The sequence below is a fragment of the Mastigoproctus giganteus genome, chromosome 1 (assembly GCF_048544385.1).
Source record: "Mastigoproctus giganteus isolate SK-2022 chromosome 1, ASM4854438v1, whole genome shotgun sequence".
NCBI lineage: Eukaryota > Metazoa > Arthropoda > Arachnida > Uropygi > Thelyphonidae > Mastigoproctus > Mastigoproctus giganteus.
In genome coordinates, this window is record NC_143575.1 from 269,939,705 (window position 1) to 269,964,958 (window position 25,254).

At 36.1% G+C, this 25,254-nt stretch overlaps 1 protein-coding gene across 1 annotated transcript in view; it reads left to right on the forward strand.

Annotated features, from left to right (window-relative positions):
* The window catches only part of LOC150091967 (uncharacterized), a 62,926-nt gene that overhangs the window by 26,539 nt on the left and 11,133 nt on the right, over positions 1 to 25,254 (forward strand). Inside the window, exons 6-8 of the mRNA XM_090370507.1 lie at positions 6,332 to 6,402; positions 15,848 to 16,069; positions 24,029 to 24,276. Of these exons, the coding sequence (XP_090226633.1) occupies positions 6,332 to 6,402; positions 15,848 to 16,069; positions 24,029 to 24,276 (541 nt within the window). The remainder of the gene's footprint in view (positions 1 to 6,331; positions 6,403 to 15,847; positions 16,070 to 24,028; positions 24,277 to 25,254) is intronic.

Below are 25,254 nucleotides of genomic sequence, written 5' to 3' on the forward strand. Positions count from 1 at the left end.
TAGGTTTTATTGCTGCAAAACCTCTGAAAGTCAGAGTCGAGATGCTGTACTTCCGGTAGCATTTGGTTTGGAAGGAAGCGGTCTGAGATATGAAGCCTCCAATTCCTCGAGCAGCGCATCAGAGCTGACCAAAGTTCTGGCTTGGGTATTCGCCAGTAACATGAATCCCAAATGGATGATGTTGAGATCTTGAGATCTCAACATCGTCCATTTGGGATTCGTGTCCATTAATTGAGATCTGACCCGTGATCATTTTAACTGTAACTATCAGTCGTTGTATTTCAATGATATCAGGCAGTCGCTGCAACCCCAGTGAGGTTGATAAGGCTGTAGTTCTATCCTGTGATGGGAAATAAGCTTTCTGATTAGCCCATTTAAGTAGCCAGATTTCTGCAGCAAGGATTGGTTTCATGGTTGTAGTAGTTGCTCATGCCCCCACTTCAGTAGCATAGAGGAGTTGAGAGCAGATTACTGTTCCGATGAATTTCTTAATTAAACGAGGCTCCTTAACATAAATTAGTTGTTGTTTAGCTAGCCATCGGAGTGGGCTGCTCTGGAAGTGAGCTTGTCTACATGAGCATGAAACCGGAGTTTTGGGTCAAATACTATTCCCAAATCTGCATGTGTAGGAGTGGCAGATATTACAATTCCATCGAGTGTTGTGGCTATTATTGTAGGGGTTGAGAGAGAACACCATTAGTTTTGGCCTGAGAGAGAACACCATTAGTTTTGTTTTTTGTGGGTTGATCGAGAATCCATACTGTTTGAGGTAAGAGGCGATGTTGATGAGACTATTATTAATGCTTGCTGTAGCTTCAAGGTAATTGTTGGAAGTAATAGGCGTTAGAATATTTCTATCATCTGCATAGGTGATGATTTTCTCATTGTTATGGACAAGAGGCGCAATGATAGCTGTAAATAATAAGCCAGATAGGACTCCTCCTTGTGGAACACCAGCAGAGATCGTCTTCTTGTGCGATTGTCCACAGGCATCGACTTATAGTACCCTATCATAGAGGAGTGATGCTATGAACCAGGATATTACCTTGGATTAGATAGTGGTCTTCTAGTAAGCAGAGGAACATCGATACATTGATGGCGTCAAAGACAGCTTCAATATCCAGGTACATGATTGCGAGTTCCTCTTGCTGTTCAAAGGCGGACAATATATTACTTATGGTTGCAAGGAGGTTTGTCACTATGGATCGGTTTCAAATGGCGTAGTGGAACTGCGGCGGCTTATCTCCAAGAATTTGATTCATTAAGGTGGGCACATAGTTTTTTCCAGGATTTTCGGGAGTGTTGAGGAGTTAGATATCTGCCGAAAGTGCCTGGGTAGAGTGGAGTTTCGAACTTTTGGATGTGGCCTTACAAGGTAGCTATTCCAGGCTTTAGGAAAATTTATTGTGGTTAGAATTCCGTTGAAGATGGACTTGAGCGGTTGGAGGATGAACGGACTGTGGCATTTTACCATGAATTGTGGCACTTTGTCGGCCCCTGCGGTTGCTGTCGTTGGAAGGGAGTTTATCGCTGCTGTCAGCTGGTGTGTAGAGATGGTGATGGAATGCAAGATGTCTTGTTGTAATTCATTGTCGGGATATAGAGAATTTAGTTGACCTGTGCACGTATTGATATGTGCACAGGTAATATGATCTAGCCATTGAGCTGGGTCCAGCTGACTAGGAAAGCTATGGGATCTGAAATGATATGGGATTTTCCCTTTTTGGAGTTGAGCGCCCAGGTGTGCTGTTATTGCTCATGATTTCTCCCTATTAAATTGTGATCATGCTCTTGAATAAGATATCTGGTCGGAAGTCTGTTGAGTTGTTTTCCAGATCTGGTGTAGCTGCTGCTTTAATAGTAAGGCCACGTGTACATTTGGATTCCACCAGGCTTTGGAATAAGACGAGACCCTCATCTTCTTTGATGGGGAATATTGTGCAATGGTGTTTACCCAGTTTGTCAATAGTGTTACAGCGAGCGAGATGTCTCACATTACAAGGACTTGCCAAGGTATAAGGGTGGCGGCTTACAGGCATTTTTGGATGTTAAGGAGCTTAGGGCTGACGATGACGGCGGTTTGAACGTTTTTTTGGGCAGGTGGTCCCCGAGTAGGAATAATTAATTTTGCATAGATAGGTTGGTGATCTGATTTGTAGTGCGTCTCAGGTGGTTCTTCAATCATACATGCTAAGGAGGAAAATAGCAAGTCAAGGTGGTTTTCTCCTCTAGTAGGGCAGTGATCAATTAGGTGTATATTTGTTGACTTCATGTAGTCAACTCCCCAGCTCACTGCCCACAAGGATCTTCTTGTGGACAGTGAGCTGGGGAGTGAGGTTGAAATTCCTGATGGCGATATAGTGAGCTGATGGGTGAAAGTGGATGATTGCCCAGTTGGCCTCCTCAGTAATGATATCAGTTGTGGGTACCGGCGGGATATACATTACGCAGATATCTATTGTGGATGCATTTCTCAGCAGTGTGATGGCTAGGGCTTTGAAATATGGTGAGTCACTGGATTGTGTTGATCAATTTGAAGGCCGCGTCTTTGAAGAACATAGCAATGCCACCTCCCCTTCTATTCCTCCTGAAGGTGAACTCCACCACATAGCCTGCTGGTGTAGCTATCACTATGTTCTGTGGCTCATGCTCAAGCCTTGTTTCATATATAGCTAAAATATTGAATTCGCCTACTAGCAGGATTTGCTCCGTAGTCTCTATTTTATTTCGTTCCTAACATTCTGATACATTACACTTATGGTGTCAAAGCGGTGCACTTGAATTAAATTTTTGGAACTCGAAAGAGGAAGTACCACATGAGGTCATGGGTGTCTCATTGTGATCACTGTTGGGATTGGCCAGCGTAGTTTGTCTTGCTTGCTCAGATAATTTGGGCTATGAAGCCGCTGTCTACTGCGATGGTAGAACTGACTGTCTTGTTTTGTCTATGGCATAAGGGGCGCAACCACTGTAGAGCCTGGATCTTGAGTCAGCTTCCATTCAGTCAAGTGTCTGATGCGTGCTCCACGAAGTTTCTCCTTCTGACGCTGCTGCTTGGGTAGAATGGTCGGACAGTAACACCGATCGGCCAGGAAGATGGGTTACTACTTCTCTAAACTCTTGGAAATAGTTTAGGCCCATAAAAGCAACCCTGGCTGATTTTAAAGCAGTGGTGAGAATTGACAGTGAGTTGACGACTCCCTTTGACATTAACGCTGCTATTAGACAGGGCGATGCACTCTCTACTGTGTTATTTAACTTGGTTTTAGAGGCAGCTGTCAAAAAATTAGAAGTGACTGAACACATAGGCACAAAGACAGTGCAGGTCTGTGCATATGTTAATGAGGTTGCTATTATCAGTAGGACTAAAGGAGCACTGGAGGAAACAGTGGCCAGGCTGGATAGTGAAGCACAAAGAAAAGGACATAGGATAAACGAAGCAAAGACAAAATATATGGAAGTTTGGAGAACAGCAGATAACACGGAAAATTTAAGAACCAGCAGCTTCTCATTTGAGTATGTTCAAAATTTCGCCTATCTAGGTTCACAGATAAACCAGTCCAACTCTATTACTAATGAAATTAAGTCCTGTATCCTGAGTGGAAACAGATGCTTCTATGCACATGAAAAACTAATGAAGTTCAGAGTGTTGAACAGACATTTAAAATTAAGAATATATAAAAGTCTCATTACACCAGTTATAACATACGTTTGTGACACTTGGACATTAACAAGTAAAGATGAGCAGTTGTTGAGAGTGTTCAAGTGTAGAATTTTGCGAAAAGTCTTTTGGCCCGTACAAGATGTTGATGGACCCTGGAGGATCAGAATGAACCATGAACTTGACAATCTTATTCAGGGTGCAAACATCATCAGATTTGTGAAGAGCCAGAGAGTTGCCTGGTTGGGACACGTTATGAGAATGAATGATAGCAGAACAACTAAGAGGATAATAATGAAATGGAAACATACCGGTAGGAGGGCAAGAGGAAGACTGTGGAAAAGATGGATGGATGATGTAGAAGAGGACTTAAAGATCATGAGTGTAAGAAGTTGGAGAAGTTTGACTTCTGGGAGGGCTTACTGATGGAACATTGTTGAGAAGGCTAAGACCCACCCTGGGTTATAACACCAAAAGAAGAAGAAGGAGAAACTCTTGGAAATAATAATTTCTTTTACATCTGGCATTGTTTATATTTGAAGTTTTGTCGTGCAGCTTAACATCACATTACAGTACAGCATAATAACAGAGCATCCATTTAATGAACTTGCTCCTTACTTTAAGCATGACAGAAGCAAGCTATTTAATGCTGTTTTTGTAGTCCACATTATTAAATAAAATATAACACATGCATGTATATCCATATTTGGCAAAAAAAAATAAAAAATAACAAAATATTGAAATCTGTAGTAAAAAGTGAATTTACTGAAAAACTGTGAAAGACATGTATATAATAGAAATATCCCAGGGGATGAGGAAATGAAAAAGATAGAAAATCTGTATTTGATTTATTGATCCAGTGGAAGCAAATTATTATTTTTATTTTATTTTATTTTATTTTTTGGTTGTTTCCTTCTTACTGGATAATGATTTATTGCCAATACACAACTGAAGAATTGAAAAGCTAAGTCAAGAACAAGCATTGGATGATATGGTGTAATAAATGGTGAAGTAAAAGTACTTCCTCTTTTACAAACCATTGAAAGAAGTAATAAATTCCTCACAACATTAATTCATTTTAACTGTTACTTATCAAACTGCTTATTGTACAGATGTATCAGAACCACAGTGAAAATGAAGGTCCTGAACCAGACCCACAGTGAAAATGAAGTGGTATACATTTAATTCATTTCAAATTAATTGCTATTAGCATCCATACACGTATGAATTATTATATGAATGTTTTCTTGACTGTTTCTTAAGACCAAAACACTGATCTGATTGCATGCATTCTGAATGTTTTCCTTCAGTGTTCTTCGGTTTTTTGCTATAAACTTCAGGTATCCCCAAAAGAAAAGTAGAAAGTCATATAGAAAGCCATCAGGGTATTTCAATTCCTGATGTTTAGACTGGGGTTCGAGCCCATGACCACCAAATACGGAGGATGCGGAAAGGTCAGGGAATGACCACTGCATATCCCTGGAGCAATATGGCCTTAGTTGCTAATGCTCCTAAAAAAAAAAGAAAACAATTCCTGATGTAAGAAGTATGTATTAGAAGTGTGGTTTTGTAATTTTAAGAAAATGCTGCATATGTTACCTATAGGTCCTGACTTATGATACTCCGGGTATGTAGGCTTGCTTTAGATGTTTGTAAATTTTATGCATGGAATTTTAGTAAACCATTAGAAAGATCTTCATTAGGAAGATTCATTTATTATTCATGTTTGACAAAGATATTTGGAAGGAGCAACATAAATTATTGCTTTATTGGTGTGAAAAGCTAAATATAGCTTTTCTCTTTGTTTCTGTAGGACAATAGCCCAGCAATCTATACCCTGCAGAAGAATAGATGACATGATAATTGAATATTAAAGGAATTTAACTTCAAATGAAGAGGAGAAAGTGTTAATTGTAAAAAAAATAGTATAGTAGAGGCCATCCTTGAAGCATTTGCTATGTGAGTCAAAGATGTTTGCAAAACTGTATATTAAAGAGAGTGTTATAGTTCATGTTTATGAAGGTAATCAGATGTGTTGTTCATATCCACATGCATGTATAAATATGTTACTCCAAATATATAAATGACTTGCTTAGGTGGTGCAGCAACTGTAAGTTTGATTTTTCATTGAAATTTTGAATTGCAAACATTTTTTCCTCACATTGCAAATACTTCGAGGTGCATGATGTCTATCAGGGTCTTCATTAAAAAACAAAAAAAACTGCAGATTGAATATGTCAGAGGAGGCATTACTATATAATGATGCACCAACAAAGATTAAGAACCAATTAGAACTTGAAATAAATTTTATAAAATTACTTTTTAGTAGAAACTTTTGTAATCCATTTGTGCAATTTATGCCTGCTATAAATATTGCTATTATTATGCATATTTTTAATATGAGACTAAGCATCTTTTTACTCAAGTTTGTTTAATTAAATTGAAAATAAACATTTCATAGCTGTAGAAATTGAAAGCTGTATAGCCAGCTGGAGCTTGTAGCTGTAACTAAGGGTTCTGTTACCCTAATTTTTGGAATCCCTGTATTCTTGCCATGATGGACATCATGTGCCTTTGATTTGTTACTTCTAGGCTATGGTACATTCAGTAAAGATTATTTATTTATATGTTAATCAGTAGTATTTCACATATTCTTATTGTATTTTTCAGCTAATAATGGTGTACCAAAATTAACAACACCATTAATTGAATATCTAAAGCAAAGAAAATTAGAGCAACAGGTAAGACTTATTTCTGATTTTCTTGCATTTTAGTTTAATTGAAACTAACTGTTACATGTTGTTTTAAAAACAGAGAAAATTTATTGAAAAAATTTATTGTTTGTAATTAAATTTTTACAAATTACCTGAATTAATTAGTTTAAATGACTTTAAAAATATAGTTCAACCTCAATATAGCACAAGTGTCAGGCAAAAATTTTAATACTGGCATTATAAGCAAAGTGCATTATAGCCAAAAAAATTTTATTTACTTTTTTTTTCCCAGTTTTTTTAACATTAATACACTTTACTTAATAAAAAAATACTTTATTTACTAATGTTTTATGAATATACAGACTAAAGACATGAAGTACAGTATTAAAGGTAACATCCTTCATTCCTTTTATGTTCTACTAATATACACAATGCTGTTATGGAGTTACATTTTATGCATCCATTCTGAAATAGTCATGTAATTTAGTTTGTCGGAACTGATGACAGTGTTTTTTCAGTACATAACTCTGTACTGAAAAACTCTGGTCAGATGCAATAAATGAAGATGTTCGCTATCACCCTGATATTCTAATCATGCCACCATTGGTGTTTTTACTACATAAATCGTCCACATTATCTTCCGAATCACTCCCTGTGTCACTGGCCGTCTGTTTGTCAATTGTCTTCCTGCTGTTCACAGAGGCTGCAATTTCTTCTTTGCTCAGGTAACGCACACTGGAGCTTCTGCATCCGCCTCAATCCAAACAGTCAGGCCATTTGATCTAAAATCACCACCAAGTACGTCACAAGCAGCCTTTGCTTCTTGTTTTGAAAATGTTTGAAATTATTAGTCATCTTGTCTTTTCTAATGCCATTTCCATTTTTTTCAGCAGTTAACAATTGCTGTTGAGTCTTATTTTCTCCCACACTAATCCAATATTTTATACAATGTCTTTCAGTGTTTAATGTTTTCAGAAATTCTAGAACTTGAATTTGAGTTCAAAACACCAGTGAGTAACTCACTACAATATTAGACTTTGAAGGCTCGAATAATTCTCTGATTCATGGGTTGAATTAGTGTAGCTGTGTTCCTTGGCAGAAACGTGACTCTGATCTTGCCATCTTTCGATTTCAGGACATCAGCCAAAGGATGAGCTGAGCAGTGATCCAACAGTAACAGAGCTTTTCTTCAATTTTTTTTTAGAAAGTGAATGGCATCTCACTGATGGTACAAGATTATTTTCGAACCATGAAATAAAATATCACTCATCCAGGTGTTGGAGCTATTTTTATAAATCACAAGTAGAGATTTCATACTGATGTGCTTAAAACACTGGGGACTGACTTTTACCAATGTACAATGGCTTTAGCTTGTGATTTTCAGTTTTGTTAGTATTAGTATTAGTAACGGCCGCATGGTGCAAGAAAGCCTATGGCTTATGCTGCACCAGCCAAAAAAAAAAAAAAAAAAAAATCCGAACAAAACAATGATAAAAACAAAAAAGTTGTTTATGCCACCATTACTGTGCGCAGTAACACAGTAATTCTCTCTTTGTTAGTTTTCATGCCCGCTTTTGTTTGGTGCCTTTTTAATCAGTGATTTGTTGGGGAGACATTTATAGTACAGCCCTGTTTTGTCACAGATGTACAACTGTTCATCCTTGAATTCAATATCTTGAATTACATTACAAAGAAATTCAGGAAACACTTCTGCTAATGTCATCAAATGCAGATTTGCCTACAAGACTAACTTGGGATATCCTGTGATGAGCCATTCATCTCCAAAACCGCCCTATCTGAGTTATCATAAAATCATTGAATTAACAGCTGAATTGGCCAGGTGCTTCAGTGTAGAGATTGAGGAAAGAACTCAAGAACAAAGGCAAATTGTTAACGCTCTTATGGATACTGTGAACATGAATTTACGTTACTGAACAGTTAACAAGGTACTGTATATTGATTTGATGAAATAAGCAGTGTATAGAAAAGCCTATGCATACTTTTTTTTGTAATGAATGACCTACCACAAATTGCTTTCTGGTTTATATTATTGCAAGCAGCAGGCATGTACTGCACATGGCCTTGACTTTTTAAGTATACACTATCAAATTCACTATACAATGGATTACTATTTGAAAAACAGACAAACAATAAATGAGCATTTTTCACATTCTAAAATACATGTTGTTGGTCAGCATACTGGACAATTTGACATTATAGCAGAGATAAATAATTTTGAAATGATATGGTAACCAAGGTAAAAAGGCACAATTTCTATGGATATTTTTGTAACTGACTTAGTTGTGATCTTAGAGATGCATTCTTTAAGAATTCATCTATAAGATCACAAGGTTGGTCAATTCAACCTTTCCAAGGTTGTTAACCAACCTTGCTTTCATCACATTTTATTTAAAAATGACACTGTAAATGAAAACTCAGGTTGATCACACTGTCCATCATATATTTCAATGCCCTTACAACAATACCCCAAACTTTTAGTGTCAAATATTAGTAGATGTTTGCTGATGACCTTAAAGTCTACAACATTATCAATTCAATTTCCAGTGGTCATAATTTATAGTCCTTGAATTCATTTTGTGTTTTCGTTGGCTCACTGAAAACAATATCTTTAAATACAAGTAAGTGCAAGTTATTTTGGTTCTTTCTCAGATGTCAATCAGGAACAGGTTCTAGTTGTTTATCACTTCAGATATATGAATTGATGAAGATCCATCAAATCATATAAGTGACATTATCTCGGCTTTCAATGGTGAGGCTTCTATTTTGACCCTTTTCAAGCAACTAACTTTACCTGTTGTTCACTGTTTGTGCTATTATTTGGTCTCCATCCCAGAATTATCTTTCAGACCTGCTCAAACATACAGGTAGTTCTCAACTTTACGAGTTAATTTGTTCCTAGCGCACGCTCATAAAGCGAAAACTCGTAAAGCGGGAATTTATTTCCTGTAGACATAAGGTAGGGATTATACCTTATGTCTATGGGAAATAATAGGGGTTACGTTCTCAACAATGAAATTAGTTAGCTAATTAGTTTATGTTTAAACAATGATTGATTTCTCGAAAGAAATGAAAACGTAGCATGTAAAAGCAAGCAAATTATAATAATAGAGAAATTATTTACGACTTACAAATGTTAAATAATGTTTATTCTTCATCATCATCGACTAAATGCACACTCATTGATTACTCATTATTGGCTTGGCACTCGATTTGTTGCACAAGGAGTCATTTTCTTCAGAAATGTTTCAAGAGGCGTTTGTTTCCAAGGTAATCTCTTTTAATTATAAATTTCATGATTGCATGCATAAGCATTTTTTAACGGCACACACAAATTGCAACTAACAGGATTCGCATGGAGTAACAAGTTTATGAAGCTTAAAAAAAAAAAAGGAATGAAGAGAAGATTCTGAAAATTTGTTTTTTATACAATTGAAGATTTCAGTGAAGGGGAAACACATTTCACCATAATCACGTAAAAACCCACACAATTCCAGCTATCAGTACTTTCTCAAATGCAATAAGATTGAATTTACTACCCATTTATAATTGCTTGCAGTAACAGAAAATCCCAATAAACCAGAAAGTGCAAATTGTTTTTATTGTTTTATGGTAGTAACCTCCAGAAATGTGTTTTAGAAAAATATCACAAAGTGTTCAAAATTGATTCTTATAATGGAACATATGATAACGATGAAAGTGTAGTGCATTTTAGTGATTTGAATTGGTAACTAATACAATTTACAAACCAAGCTCACAACCTTTTATATGGCCTTAAGGTCACGCTCGTGACCTTAAAAATGATATTTTAGAGAGATAAATAGCTTAGTTATACAGTAAAAATTCAACTTCCGAGATCTTGAAACGAATTACCAAAAATGAATTTGTTATTGGGTTCACATTACGATATTTTAACAATATGATGGTGTCTCTGGAACAGATTAATATCGTAAAGCGGGGTACACTGTATTGTATAGGCGCCTCCGTAGCCAGGTGGGAAGGAGCAGCAGTGCGTAGCACATGCTTTTTGATTAGACCGGGGTTCGAGCCCGTCACCACCAAATACGGAAGATGCGGAAAGGTCAGGGAATGACCACTGCATTTCCCGGAGCAATATGACCTTAGTTGCTAATGCTCCTAAAAACCAAACAACAAACAAACAAAAACTGTATTGTATAGCTATGCACGTGGTTTAGAATGCAGTATTTATGAACGTTTAACATTCATTTTTTGCAATTAATGTTCATATTTTTGATTTCGTTGATACTTGGGGAAAAAAAAACTCGTAAACCTGGGAACTCGTAAAGTGAGAACTGCCTGTATTCAAATCAAATTTATTTATTTCCTTTATTTTAAGAAACTCATAGAGTTCTGTTGCAGAGATTACAGTGCTCTATGCAATAAGTTTCATTTATTCCTTTTTTTTTTTTTTTTTCTGTCTTGCTATTTCATTTATGACTTAGGTCACAATTTTATTGACTCTCCTGCTCTTCTAACTCTTATTCCTTGAGAAAATTTCCCATCTTCAATACATTTTCTCTTTGCCTCATTTTTAGAATGAGGTAAGGAGAACATGTATTAATATGAGTCCATAGTATGAAACTAAATCAATCTTCACAGGATTGATATTCCCAAAATTTCATTCAGGAAGCTAATTCTTGGTTTGCTAAAGTAATTTTTTTTTAAAATCTACTATAAACCTATTGTGTTCAATTAAAACTAATAAAGGGTATGTATCCTCCTCTCAGTTTTTATGTTTATTATTCATATATCATTATATGTTTTTCAAAACTGTAAATGGTTCCATATAATTGATTATTGTACATTCATATTCTTATTTGTATTTATACATACAGGTGAACTAGTGTTTAATCACTGTAATGTATACATTATTCCAAATAAATAAATAAATAAATAAATAAGTAGTTTCACCACTTTTCACTCATTTGGAGATGTTCAATGACTAGAGGAATTTCTCAAGTCCTCTTCAGTCGAGGCTGTAGCTAGCCAGTCTCAGGTGGAGGGATTAAGAATTTTTTCCTATGGATTATTGTAGTTTTTTTCAGTCCACATAATATGCCAACTGGCCTGTGAACACACACACACGTACGTATAGATATAATTCACAGTGGTGCAGTATGGTTTAAGTCTGGTGTGCAAACTATGGGGTGCGACCCCTCTGGGGGATGCGGGATAAAATAAAGGGATCGCAGCAATTTTTAAATAAAATTAGTTATTGTGTACATAAACGCTAAAAAACCTGTTGTTAAAATTACTTTTTCAATACTTTAGGTGTAGAGACCTTACTACTTGAACGAAGTTTGAGATACGATTGATCCCTATTGCCACTCTATTTTTTAGAGTGGTTTCACTTGTGATGCAGGTGGCTTTCTTACTTATTGTCCTTGTGGGTAATACTCCTTAATTTGCTTACTAACTATGGACACACAGAAAGTAGCTGATTAGTGTGACTTCTCAGTATGTATCAGTACTTCTCAGTACTACTCATTTGTTGAACCATAATCCCTTAACTCTTAATCCTTGCTTCCTACAGCAAAAATTTCTGAAATTGTCTAAAGGCCAGAGGTACGAATATGTGGCAGTAGTAAATAGCAAGTCTGTTGCATGCATGCTTTATTCTGCTTTGCAATTCGGTGCTTTCATGTCAACTTGGAAGTGTTTTTCATTCTTCTGCTACTTTTTATATTATCATTGTTTTTAAGAAGAAAAAATATATATTTTACTATGGACAATTGGGTATTCAGAACATAAACGGTCCAGGAGTGACGACAATAATGTTGCTACAGATACTTCAAAAGCTGAAAGGGTAAGAATTGTATCATTTGAAAATTTGGACACTAACATTATTTCAAGTGAAGTGCAACCACCAATTTCTGGTAGAGAGCCATCATATTCCAAATCAAAAAGAATAAAAAATATCAAGAAGAATTTATGTACACCTTTACTTAGTTTTGTTGATGATGAGCAACGGCCTGTGTGTGTGTAATATGTTACAAAATACTGGCTAACGAAAGCATGAAACCTATTAAATTAAAAAGACACTTACATACGAAACATTCAGAGATAATGAAAAATACTGAATCCTTTTCAAAAGACACACCGACGTCATACAAGGTCTGAAATCTTTCATGAAGAAACATGCAGCAGTTCCTTGTAAAGCTTTAAGAGCATCGTTGAAAGTTTTATATTTAATACGAAAAAATTTGAAATCACATACTATTGCTGAATCTCTTGTTTTCCCTGCTGCTATAAAAATGATTTCAATTATTCATGGAGAAAAGTACAGCAACAATTTAAATACCATTCCTGTATCCAGAGACAGTCTCACAGTGTATTACAATTACATGGACAACATAAAATTAAGTTTATTAATTTGATCGAGAGAAAGTCCAATTTTTGAAATACAGTTAGATGAATTTACAGATATTTAAAACCTTGCTCAACTTATTGTATATGTGAGATGAGGGAGATACTTTGGAAGATTTTCTATTTTGCAAAGTTTTGATGTTATAAATATTTTCTTTCAAACAAATAATCTAACGTGGAACAACGATTTGCTTTGCGATTTGTACTGATGGTGTGGCTGCATTAAAGGGATAAAATAAAGGTTTAAAAGGCAAAATAGAGGAAATTGCTCCAAATATAGTTTTGAATCATTGAATCACACATAAGGTGCAAAGGAAATGCAAACTGATTTGCACAAAGTTTTGAAAATGTGATAAATGTGATCAACTTTATTAAAAAAGTAGAAGCTTAAATTGCAGACTTTTCACAATGCTTTTTAATGAAATGAGGTGAAACGCTTCTTTTATATACAAAAGTGAGGTGATTGTCCAGTGGTAAAGTGTTGCGACTTCTTTTTTTTTACCTCAAACATGAAGTTTTATTGTTTTTATCGGATAAAAATCAGAACCTTGCTCAATTGTTTACAAATCAAAAATGGCGTGGAAAACTTAGTTCCCTTGTTAATATATACAGTTGTGCTCCCATATCAGCTGATTCAGTTAACCACGGAAAGAAACGAAAAAACTTAACATGTACCATTTTCAAACTTTTCAATAATTTCAAGTTTTTGTTTAATTTGAAAGCACAACTCTTGCGTTTGCCCATCATTTTCGCAATTTCTAAACAAAAAAAAAAAATTGTTACTATAAAAAAAAAATTCCGACATCCCTGACAAAAAACAAAACATAATTTGTTGTTTTGCGGTGCAACGGAGCAAAACAATCAACGCGATGCGCTAAATCAAACTAAACATTTGGTCTCTCTTTTTTTTGTTTTGAGCGGTAGGTGTGTAGACAGCAGGGGTTGCAAGATAATTGGCACACTAATCTCCCAATGATGATTATTTACGACTTGCAAAATATCTGTTTATCTAGTTATTACTTGAATTTTTTTTTTTTTTTTTTTTTTTAAATTTGGAGTCTTGAAGTGTCCTGGTTAATCCAATCCCAGTAAATTGAGAGTCTGCTGTACTTTATTATTATCATATTTAATATTGGTACTGTGTGTTTAATTTATCAATTACTTTATTATACGTATGTATGTACAAGAAAATCACGGGTGGGTAAAGTGCCTGCCTGGCAACCCAAAGGTCGCGGGTTCGAATCCCGCCTCGGGCTTGGATCAGAGTACTGAAAAAACCTTGGGAGATGCATTATGGCCACAGAAGCCGATGCGCCAACAACTACCAAACAAAAAAAACAAACAAGAAAATCACATTATATATGGAGTCAGCAGGTGTTCGCTTATATCCGCGGTTTCAGCCATCCACAGTAAGTGTTGGAACGTATCCACTGTGGATACTGGGGTCTTATTGTATTTGAAAAACTTAATGATTTAAATTTAAGTTTTCAAGGACAGGGAACAAAAAAATTAATACTCAGTGATAACATAGAAATTTTCAAAGGGAAGCTAATCTGAGGAAACTGAATTTGAGCGTAATAATACTGAAATGTTTCCCATACTTTTCTGATTTTGTTATAATAATGGCATTTTACAATTTAGGGATATCATTGCCGCCCACCTAACAATGCTATTTAAGAATTTTTCCAAATGATTCAATGTATCTCCATATTGGATTCGTAATCCCTTTGATTTTGATATTTCTTCATGTCTTGAAATTGAAATGACTTCATGTCTTCCTTCAGCAAAAGGAAGATCCTATCTTCCTTTTGCTGAATCTTGTAATCTGACAAAGCATTGCATGCTCTTTTCAAGACTACTTGGGAAAAATTTTGGCTTTATCTTCGAGACGAGTGTCCAGAATTATTGAAAATGGCTATACAAACTTTGCTACCTTTCAGGTAACAATGTTTGTGTGAGATTGGTTCCGCAAAATTAACAGCTATAAAAACAAAAAAGCGTTCCAGACTTGATCCAGAAGATGACATGAGATTAGTAATTTCAGACAGTGAGCCAAATATGGACAAAATATTATCGGTTATCCAGGCTCATCCTCATTAATGGTTTTGTTTTCTAATTTTTCATTTTTTATTGTTTTGTAATCTTAATTGAAGAATAAGAATTTTATTTGTTGTTTTTGCTGTATTCAATTAAACTACTAAACAATTATTTTAATGATTAAATTAAAATGGAAACTATTTTTTTATTCCTTTCTTAGTACTTGAATAAAATTTTCTACTACATAATTTATAAAATGCCATTTTTCTTCTCAAAAAATCTGGTCATCCTACCTTGGGGCTTACATTGAGGGGTCGCATCAATTTTATATTTAATAAAGGGGGTCACGAGCGAAATAAGTTTGCGTGCCACTGGTCTAAGTCACTGATGTGCCTAAAATCCAACAGTAACATCTATGAAAATAAAAATAACAACTTCTGCCATTGTACTGCTTTGTTATAACAAACTTCCTAATAAACATCAAAATCTTTAATCAAAATTCATCCCTAAAAAGTATTTTTTTCAATTGTTTTTTCAATTAATTCAAATTGCCAGTAAATCATTAACAATAAATATGCCTACCAGCCTTTAGGAGAAGTACAGTGTTCCATATGCCTGGTAAGTATTGGAGGTTTTTAAAATTTTAACAAGTGAAATATTATTGTAGTAATAAGTCAACAAACTTACTTTGTCTTAGTTACTCTGGTTTTTTTGAAACAAGGGTTATTTAGAAGAATACTGATTTTCAGGCAACCATCCCTTAAATTTCGCAATAACAAATATATAAATAAAAAGTTATGTAAACTCAAGTAAAAAAAGTAATATGGTAATCAACCATTTCTATGTCAATAAAAATTTACATCGAGTGCAGTGTTGTTTAATTTGTTATTAGAATTAATACAGTAATTTTATTCCTTCTCTGTAAAAATCACGGGGTGTATGTTAAGAGCAAATTTTCACGAGCTGGAAATCAAAATAGTTAAGTTTAAGATGTTCTTTATGAAATAATCAAATGTAATAATTGCTTTAGAAGCTAAGGGAAGAAAAGCGAGAAGAAAGAAAACGCCGTGAGCTTGAAAAAAAGAGATTACGAGAAGAAGAAAGAAGAAGAAGAAAAGCTGAAAAGGAGAGAGAAAAGGAAAGAGTAAAAGAAAAAATAAAAGAAAGCCAAGTAGAAAAGGAACCTGAAGAAGCAGTTGAGGAAAGTGAAACTGCAGAAGATGGCAAGCAGGCAGAACCAACAGTGGTAAAGGTAGTGCTGCCTCGAGTAGGCAGGGCTTATTTTTATTTTCTTTAAACCTGATTTGATTTATAATGTTTATGACTCATAATGCATGATACTATTCATTATTAGTCAGTGATTTACACTAAATTTCCATTGCAAATAACTGATAAACTGCTTGCATAAAGCTTAAATCTATGTTACTGTTTCAACTATATATTATTATTATTGACTGTCTTCTGGAGAATATTAAATTTATATTATAAAAGTGCAAGGAAATAAATATTGAATATAAATCATTCTTGTAAGTCAAAGTAGATATTCTGCTTTATGTGAAAAGAATGAAATTATGAAAACTAAAATTTTCTTAAAATATCTAAAAATAACTATGTAGTTAACATAGTAATTTTTAACTAATATATACATCTATCTTTCTGGTCATATCTATGTGGAATGATACAGCCAAGGGGGATATCTTTAGGTGTGTTTTTGATACAAAGTATGAGGATATTAGGTATTAACTCAGTATTCTGATGGGCATTTATGAGAGCTTGAAGCTCTTATAAATGCCATCGAAGTGCTCATAAATGTTCCTACCAAGCTCTCAATTGCCCACCTCAACTCCAGAGCTAGCACTTTTGCATCAGGCAACACAGTGATAATCCCAAAGGCAGAATGTATTGGTCCCGCAGGAGGTAGCTGTTTTCGGTGACTATTGTCAGGGAAATATATTGTGAAAATAGAATAGGTGGAATAGGACCAGGTATTTCTACCAGGGACAAAAATTGATGGCATTATAGAGCAGGTATCATCTTTTAAGGGCACAAAAGGTGATATTGTTGTACACTTTGGCACTAATGACATTGAGCAGGAGATCTAATTTCAACATTGTCCGGTACTTAACAAATACCGGACAATGTTGAAAAAAAGTTGCAAGTTAAGGTTAATTTTGAAGGTGTCTGCAATTCTTCCCAGACACGATGGGGGGAGGGAGTACATGATGAGAGCCTTATCAGTCAATTCAGCCGTGGAGAGATTGTGCAAAGCTCATGGGGTAGAATTTTTCCTCAGTGTGGTCTGTATTTGTCAGCAGGAGAGAGATGCTTCTACAGGGATCGGATACACTTAAATAGAAAGGGTGCAAGAATATTTGCTAATGTTATTGAGGTAGTTAAGTAGAGAAAACAACTGCTAGCTTGGGGGGGGGATACACAGACTAATAGATTAACAATAGCCACAGGCAAAAGTGAAAGTGATTCTTGTACTTTTGATTCATGCACTTTTGCATTTGGAACATGCAGCGCCCTGGAGAGCAAGGTACCAGGGATTTCAAGGAATGTTTTGGGGAATCTTGGAACAAGAAAATATATGGGCTGTGTTGGGCTAACTAAGAGGTGTATGTTTACATGCTTATACACCAGTGCTAGGAGCATAGTAAATAAATTTTATGAATTTGAAGTGCTAGTCAAGTCATCAAATGCAGACATTGTAGTAGCAGTAGTATTAGTGGTAGAAATGGCAAATGATGCAAGAAAGCCAGCTTATATAACATCAGTCAAAAAGAAAAAAACCATTGCTCACCCATCCGTATCCTCCAAGAATATGTCTAGTTCTCCCTTGAATTTGTTTAACTCATCCACTTCCACAACAACAGATGGAAGCCTGTTCCAACAATCAATTGCACACTGGCTGAAGGAAAACTTCCACAAATCTATCCTGCAACCATCCTCAACTTGAATTTATGCCTCCTCATGCATGTAGTCTCAGCATGTGAAAGAATATCATTAACATTCAGCTTTCTCAATCCAGTCAAGGTTTTAAACACCTCAATCAGATCCCCCCCCCCCCCCGGTGCCTGGTCTGGAGATGCTGCAGAACTAAAGCTTCTCTAGGTAGCGTTTTGTTCCCTTCAATCTGGTTGCCCTTCTCTGCACCTGTTCTAGCAGGTCTACATTCTTCCACAAATGAGGTCTCCACACCTGTATACAGTACTCACAATGGCCTTATACAACAGGATAATCACCTCCTTATCCCTGCTAGCAAAATTCCTGTATATCATTGACAAGACCCCATGACCTACTCTAGCAGCCTGTCTGCACTGCTCAGAAAACTTCATATCTAACTGCACAGTTACCCCCAGGTCTCTTTCATTCTCTACTAGCATTAGCATTTAGCATTAGCATTAGTAGAGGCATATGATGCAAGAAAGCAAGCTTATTCAGCATCGGCCAAAAAAAAAAAAAAAAAACACACACCACTCCCATTTCACCCTCCGTTTGTTCGAAATACCTGTCCAGTTCAGCCTTAAATTTGTTTAGGCTATCAACTTCAACAACATGTGATGGAAGTCGGTTCCACCAACCAACCACCCGCTGGCCAAAGGCAAATTTCCGCACATCTATCCGACATCCGTCCTTCCTCAATTTGAATTTATGCTCTCTGAGGTGATTATTCTGAGCAAGATGAAGAATCCCATTGGCATTGAGCATGCTCAAACCATTCAAAGCCTTATACACCTCTATCAGATCACCTCACTGGTGCCTAGTCTCCAGACTCTGTAATTTGCAAAACTTAAGCCTTTCTTCGTAAGAGCAAACCTTTATTCCATTCACTAATCTTGTTGCCCTTCTCTGTACACGTTCCAGCAGCTCTACATCCTTCTTGAAATGAGGCCTCCAGACCTGTATACAGTACTCAAGATGTGGCCTAACCATTGCCTTATACAAGGGAATAATCACCTCCTTATCCCTGCTAGAAAAATTCCTGTATATCATTGACAAGACACCATGAGCTACTCTTGCAGCTCGTCTGCACTGCTCAGAGAACTTCATATCTGCCTGCACAATTACCCCCAAGCCCTTTTCGTTCTCTACCACTGTCACTGTAGTACCACAGAGTTGATACGTCACTCTGGGATTGCTGCTTCCCATATGTTGCAACCCATATGATTGCAGACGAGCTACTCTTGCAGCTCGTCTGCACTGCTCAGAGAACTTCATATCTGCCTGCACAATTACCCCCAGGTCCTTTTCGTTCTCCACCACTGTCTGTGTAGTACCGCAGAGTTGATACGTTGCTCTGTGGTTACTGTTTCCCATATGTAGTACTTTACATTTGTCAATGTTAAACTTCATTTGCCACCTCTCAGCCCATCTGTTCAACCTTTCCAGATCCTGTTGCAGCAGCATAGCGTCAGTAGTGTCCTTAACAACCCTGCCAACCTTTGTATCATCTGCAAACTTGGACATTAAACTTGATATACCATCATCAATATCATTCATAAACACCGAAAACAACAACGGGCCCAAAACTGAACCCTGAGGGACTCCACTAATAACATTAGTCCACAATGAGCAGTGTCCATTGATTACCACTCTGTCTTCTCCCACTCAACCACCCCTTTATCCATAGCAACAATTTGCCTCCAATGCCACACTGCTCCAATTTGTGCAGCAGTCTTCCATGTGCAACAGTATTTTGATCCAAATATATGATATCAAAGTTATTCCCTTGTGACCACATCATAGTATCCAATCAAATTGGTCAGGCAAGACTTTCCCTTAACAAAACCATGCTGTGTCCGAGCTATAACTGAAGTCTTGTCTAGATGACAAGACTTCAGTTATACCTGCAGTGCTTCTTTAACCAGTGCCTCCATTAATTTTCCCGGAACAGAAGTGAAACTAACAGGTGTATAATTACTTCTGTTGCCCTTTGATCCTCCTTTGTGAATTGGGGTCACATTTGCACATCTCCAGTGCATGGGTACCTCCCCTGAGTCCAAAGAAGCTCTCATAATTATGGCTAAGGGTTTGCTTACTTCCTTTGCTGCCTCCTTTAATATAACTGGATAGATCCCTTCCACCCCGGGTGTCTTTTTTATGTTTATCTTCAACAATTTCTCCTCCACTTCCCTCTTAGTTATTACCAAATCATCCAGCTCACTGCCAGAGTTTAACTCACTTCTGGCATTCTCCTCCCTGAATAACTACTCATGGGTGAATGTAGATGCAAAATACTCATTTAGTTTGTTAGCCACCTGAGCAGGATCATCAACAGTTGAACCATCAATATCCAGTGGACCAATCCAATTCATCCCTTTCCTTCTAGAGTTTACATAGGTAAAGAACTCTTTGTTGTTTTCGTTTGCATCCTTTGCTAAGGATTTCTCATAATCTGGCTTTGCCTGCCTAATCTCCTTTGTAACTTGTTTACAGACCAGCTTATATCTATCATAGGCTTCCATGTCACCCATTAATTTATATGTATCCCATGCATTTTTCTTCTCTGCCACATGTCTCTATAGCCTTAGATGCTAATGCGCCAATAAAACCAAACCAAACCAAGCCACATGTCTCATTAATTCATCTGACATCCATTTCGGCCTAAACCTTGAACAATATTTCTTAGTTGGTATGTAAAGCCTAGTAGCTTCAAGATAAATTCTTTGAATGCTTCCCATTTTGAATTTGCTGTTAAATTTGATGTAACATCATCAGTTGGTCCCACTGTATAGAATTTAAATACTGTCTCAGACCACCGTAGTCACCTTTACGAAAGCAAAAACCCTTCCCTTTACCCCTGATGGTAGTTACCTCTTTGAGTAAATCCCACTTCAGCACACTGTGATCACTGCCACCTAGTGGTTCCTTTATCTGCAGATTCTTAATGCATGAAGACTCACTACTGATAATCAGATGAAGAGTATTACTCCCTCTAATTGTCTCCCGAACATGCTGATGTAGAAAACAATCATCCAATAAATCCACAAAAGCCTTGCTAGTGTATGAGTGACCAACCCTCAAATTCCAGTCACCATATGGAAAATTAAAATCTCCCCATTATAAGACTCTCTGATTTACTGGCCCACTCTATTTCCCTGTACAGTTCCTTATTATACTCATCAGAATCATTAGGCCTATAACACACTCCTACTCTCAATTTTGATCTCCCAATGCTTATGTCACACCAAACTGACTCGACACTGCACTGTCCCGCGATGTTGACTGGCTTTGCTTCCTTGGATTTTATGTGTTTCTTAACTAACAGCATAACCCCTCCTGCCTTCCTATCCTGTCTGTCCTTTCTGTACACATTGTACTCCCCAAATTCCAGTTCTGCATTCCTTATATCTGTGTGACACCATGTCTCTGATATTCCAACAATACCTCAAGCAATACCAACAATACCTCCGAGCAGTATCTCACATTCATCAAATTTATTTACCAAACTACTAGCATTGGTGCACATGCAAGTATACATGCACCTGTTCCTATTTTTGCTACCCTAACACAACCCATGTGTTTACTTGTACCGCAATGACTCCCAGCACTCTCTGAAATACCCTGCATCTTTTTACAGGCTGTTGCTCATCGTTAGCTATTGCAGAGGCATGGTGTCTCTCAGATATAAGGGATACAAAATTTGAATATAGTACCACACAGAATACAATGTACACAGAAAGGACGTATAGTGTTACATGACATGCAGCTCCGGGGATATTTCCTAACTTCATGTAGTATACCCTGTGTTGCAGTACAAATTTCTGTAAAGGCTAGTGTTGGGTTGTGTTGATCTGTTTTTCCTCCAGCTTCTTATCTCTGGGGCCCTTAGAGAGTCAAGGCTTTGCCTTGACTCTCTAAGGGCCCATCTTTTTGCCCATCCCTCACCACGGAGGTGAGCCGGGCATAGGGTGTGGATAAAGCTTCTGGTTGAGGTGAACTCTGGCATCTCCAGTGCTTGCCTGGAAGAGCTGTAAAAAAAGAAAAAAAAAAAAAAAAGTTTTTATATGTAAATGAGTATCTGGGTGATAGTTCAAATGCAGAAAGAACTGACAGGATAGGAGGGGCCAGGGGTGGAATTATTCTCTTAGTTAAGGAGCACATAAAATCTAAGGCAGTGCATCCAGTTGGCATGGGTACCCAGTGCAATGTTGAGTCAGTTTGGTGATAAAAGCAGTGGGAAAATAAAAACGAGAGTAGGAGTATGTTATATGTGAATAGTTTGTTGCAGTTGTTCATTTAGCCATAAAAAATTCATTTCCATTGCAACACATGCAGTAGAATAAAGGGATGATTCTCTCTCTCAATTTAATAAGCAATAAAGATTAATAAAAGAACTTTATTAAAAACTAATAAATTAAAAATGTGAATTAGGAGTTGAAAGTTACATTTTTAATTCCTAATTCACATTGCTGATAGAGTCTACAAATATGAGTAAACACTGCTCTGCTTTGTCAATAAATTAATAATAAAGACTGCCTTCCTTGTCATTCGCAGTCACAAAAGATGTGAAAGACAGTTGCAGAGACAATACATCCTGAATGTTTTACTATAAAGTTTTATACATTCTATAAAAATTTATACAAAATTTTTGGAAAACTTTACTATAAAGTTTTATACCTATGGTTTAAAAAAAAAAAAAAAAAAAGTGTCAGTGCAAATTTACACCATGTTGTACCATCAAAATGATTTGTATGTTGATATAATCTAATAAAGTGTTACAGACTGAAATATTTAATACACTCATAGCAGACGCTGTGTGACTTTATAAATAAGTTTGTAAATTATGGATTTCAGTTGGAAACTGGCAGCTTTCTATCATAAATTCCTAAGACCATTGCAGTCAAAAGTCTGCCAGCTCCAAACAGCATTCATTGATTACAAGTTGCCCAACTGGGTTATCTGAAGCATTAAATTAAAAATATTTAACATTAAATATTATGATCATATTTGAAGAATCAATTCTCATCCAGTGATGCTATTTGGAGAACAAGTTTTTTTTAACTAATTGAAATGAATTGATTTTTCACGCGCACACACACACACACACACACACACACACTCTTGTTTGCAATATTGTTCAAAACACAATAGTACTTAGAAAAATCAGTCTTTTAATTTATAGTGTTTACATTCACACACACACACACACACACACACACACACACACACACACACACACACACACACACACACACACACACACACACACACACACACACGGGAGGGGACTGTAGGTGTGGTTTTGGAAATGCTCTCAAAAGTTGAACAGCAGTGCCATTGTTATAAACAGAACTTTGACTCGGCATTTCTGAGGATGTGCAGAATCTGCTGTAGTATCTTTCCGAAGCAGTCACAATCATTTTATATGTAACAGATCCAAACAGAAATCGACAAGATAACTGAAAAATGTCAGGTAAGCTAATGTTTTACAAGTACTATACAAGTAAACAATCCTATAGCTATGTTTTAATATAACGTTTTGTCAATGAAATTTAATTGCTAGTACATTATGGATTTTAAAAAAATATTCTCCTTTTTTCTGAAAAATCTCTTGTTTTTCCCCTGTTTTTTTTTTTTTTTTTTTTTTAAGAACTGCTTTTTGCAAAAATGTCCTGTTTTCCCTCTGCTAATAAATACCTAATCTCCAGCTTTTTGAAAGTAAAAAGTTGGCAGCTCTATCCATGTCTTATGTTTTTAATGGCACCAAACTTGCCAGTGCCACATCTGGAGTTGTGGAGTCAGTGATTTTGGTGTCATTAAAAACAGTAGATCAAAAAATATAAACATTCAAAACTTTACATCTTTTCTCAAAGACCCTGTACATGGCTCATAATCAACAAAAATAACTGGTAGTTAAAATAACACTTTACCTTGTGCAGACTGCTAGCACTCTTCCTGTTAAATTTCCAAACTCAGGGTTGCTGGAGTTTGGAGGTTTAACTGTATATAGATCATAAATTTTGTGCTAATGTAGTCGTGCATTTGATGACAATGTTGATTAGACAATTTTTTAGAGAAAAGTAAATAGAACAAATAAATTTATCCATCTTCATTTGCAATTCCTGTATAGAGAAAAGTCTGGAAACTGAAAAATAAGATTAATGCTTAATATTTTACTATGCATAATACCATTGTCTGGATAAAATTTTAAAAATTTCATTTTATCTATAGTGTACTCATTTTTAAATTTTATATTTGTTTTCAGGTTTTGAAGAATCCTGAAAGAGAAAAGGAAAAAGAAAGGGAACATAAAGTTCAGCCTCTTGTTCATAGATCAAAAGACATTTCAGCATGTTCTACTTCTCTGAGAATAAATAAAGACAGAGATAGAGGAAGACGAGAATGGGATAGAGAGAGACAGAAAGAGCGTGAATGTCTCAGAGCTAAGGAAAGAGAGCGACAAAGAGAAAGAGAACGTACTTACAGGGAAAGATTCAAAAGAGATGAACACAGGTATATGGTTGTTCCTGAAGTACAATATGTTATTTTTCCCATTTACACAGGTTTTTTTTTTTGTTTGTTTCTACATAATTTCCATTGTTTAGTGATCATTGATATCAAAGTAGAAAGCAGAGGCATACAGCTTGCCCTGAAATCATTGACAAGTATTTTAATATAAAAACTTGTTTCTTAGGCCTAGTTCCTAGTCTTCTAATCAGTCTTTGTCCCTTACATTCTGTACAGCTCACAGTCTAGGCATGCTAGATGCAAGACAACTTAAGTCCTCTTTAGCCTTTCCAGAGTCTGCAGAGGTAACATAAGATATTACCTCTGCAGACTATGGAAATTTTCTGTTGATTTGAGTCCTCCTTTCTTGTGAACCATTCATATATCCCACAGTATTACCATACCAAGTAAACAAGCTTTTGTTTATGTATATTATGTATATCTGGAATAGTGCAGTAACATTCAGCTCTTAAGCCATGAAAATCCTGTCTGAGACATTTTGCCTCAGTCATGAATTTTTCTTGAAAAAGAAAAGTTTAGTCACCTTCATAGACTGAACTTGACAGAGACTGAGTTCACACATCAGTTTGAGCAGGCATACATTGCCTTTTGCGAGAGAATTTGGTTGAGTTATTACTCATCGTGCTACAAAAATCAACCCCGTGTTTTTTTTTTTTTTTTTCTGGATACAGACATTGGTAGTTATTAATATACTGCCACTGTTGGCAGTTATAGCTACAAACATTGTGGGTGAATAAAGTTTTCCTTTCCACCACCATACCAAGGTGGTAGTGGAAAGTACATTACACACAACAAGCCCATCAAGAATGTGACTCAATCTTCAATAATATCATGCAGGTAGTATATCAAATCACTTAACAGTATGCCATTAATGTAACAGTATGCCCTTCAGTGACTGTGTAAGGAAAACTCCCATCATTGTACAGTTGGAGAAAAGGTAGACCCACTGAAAATAAAATGTGC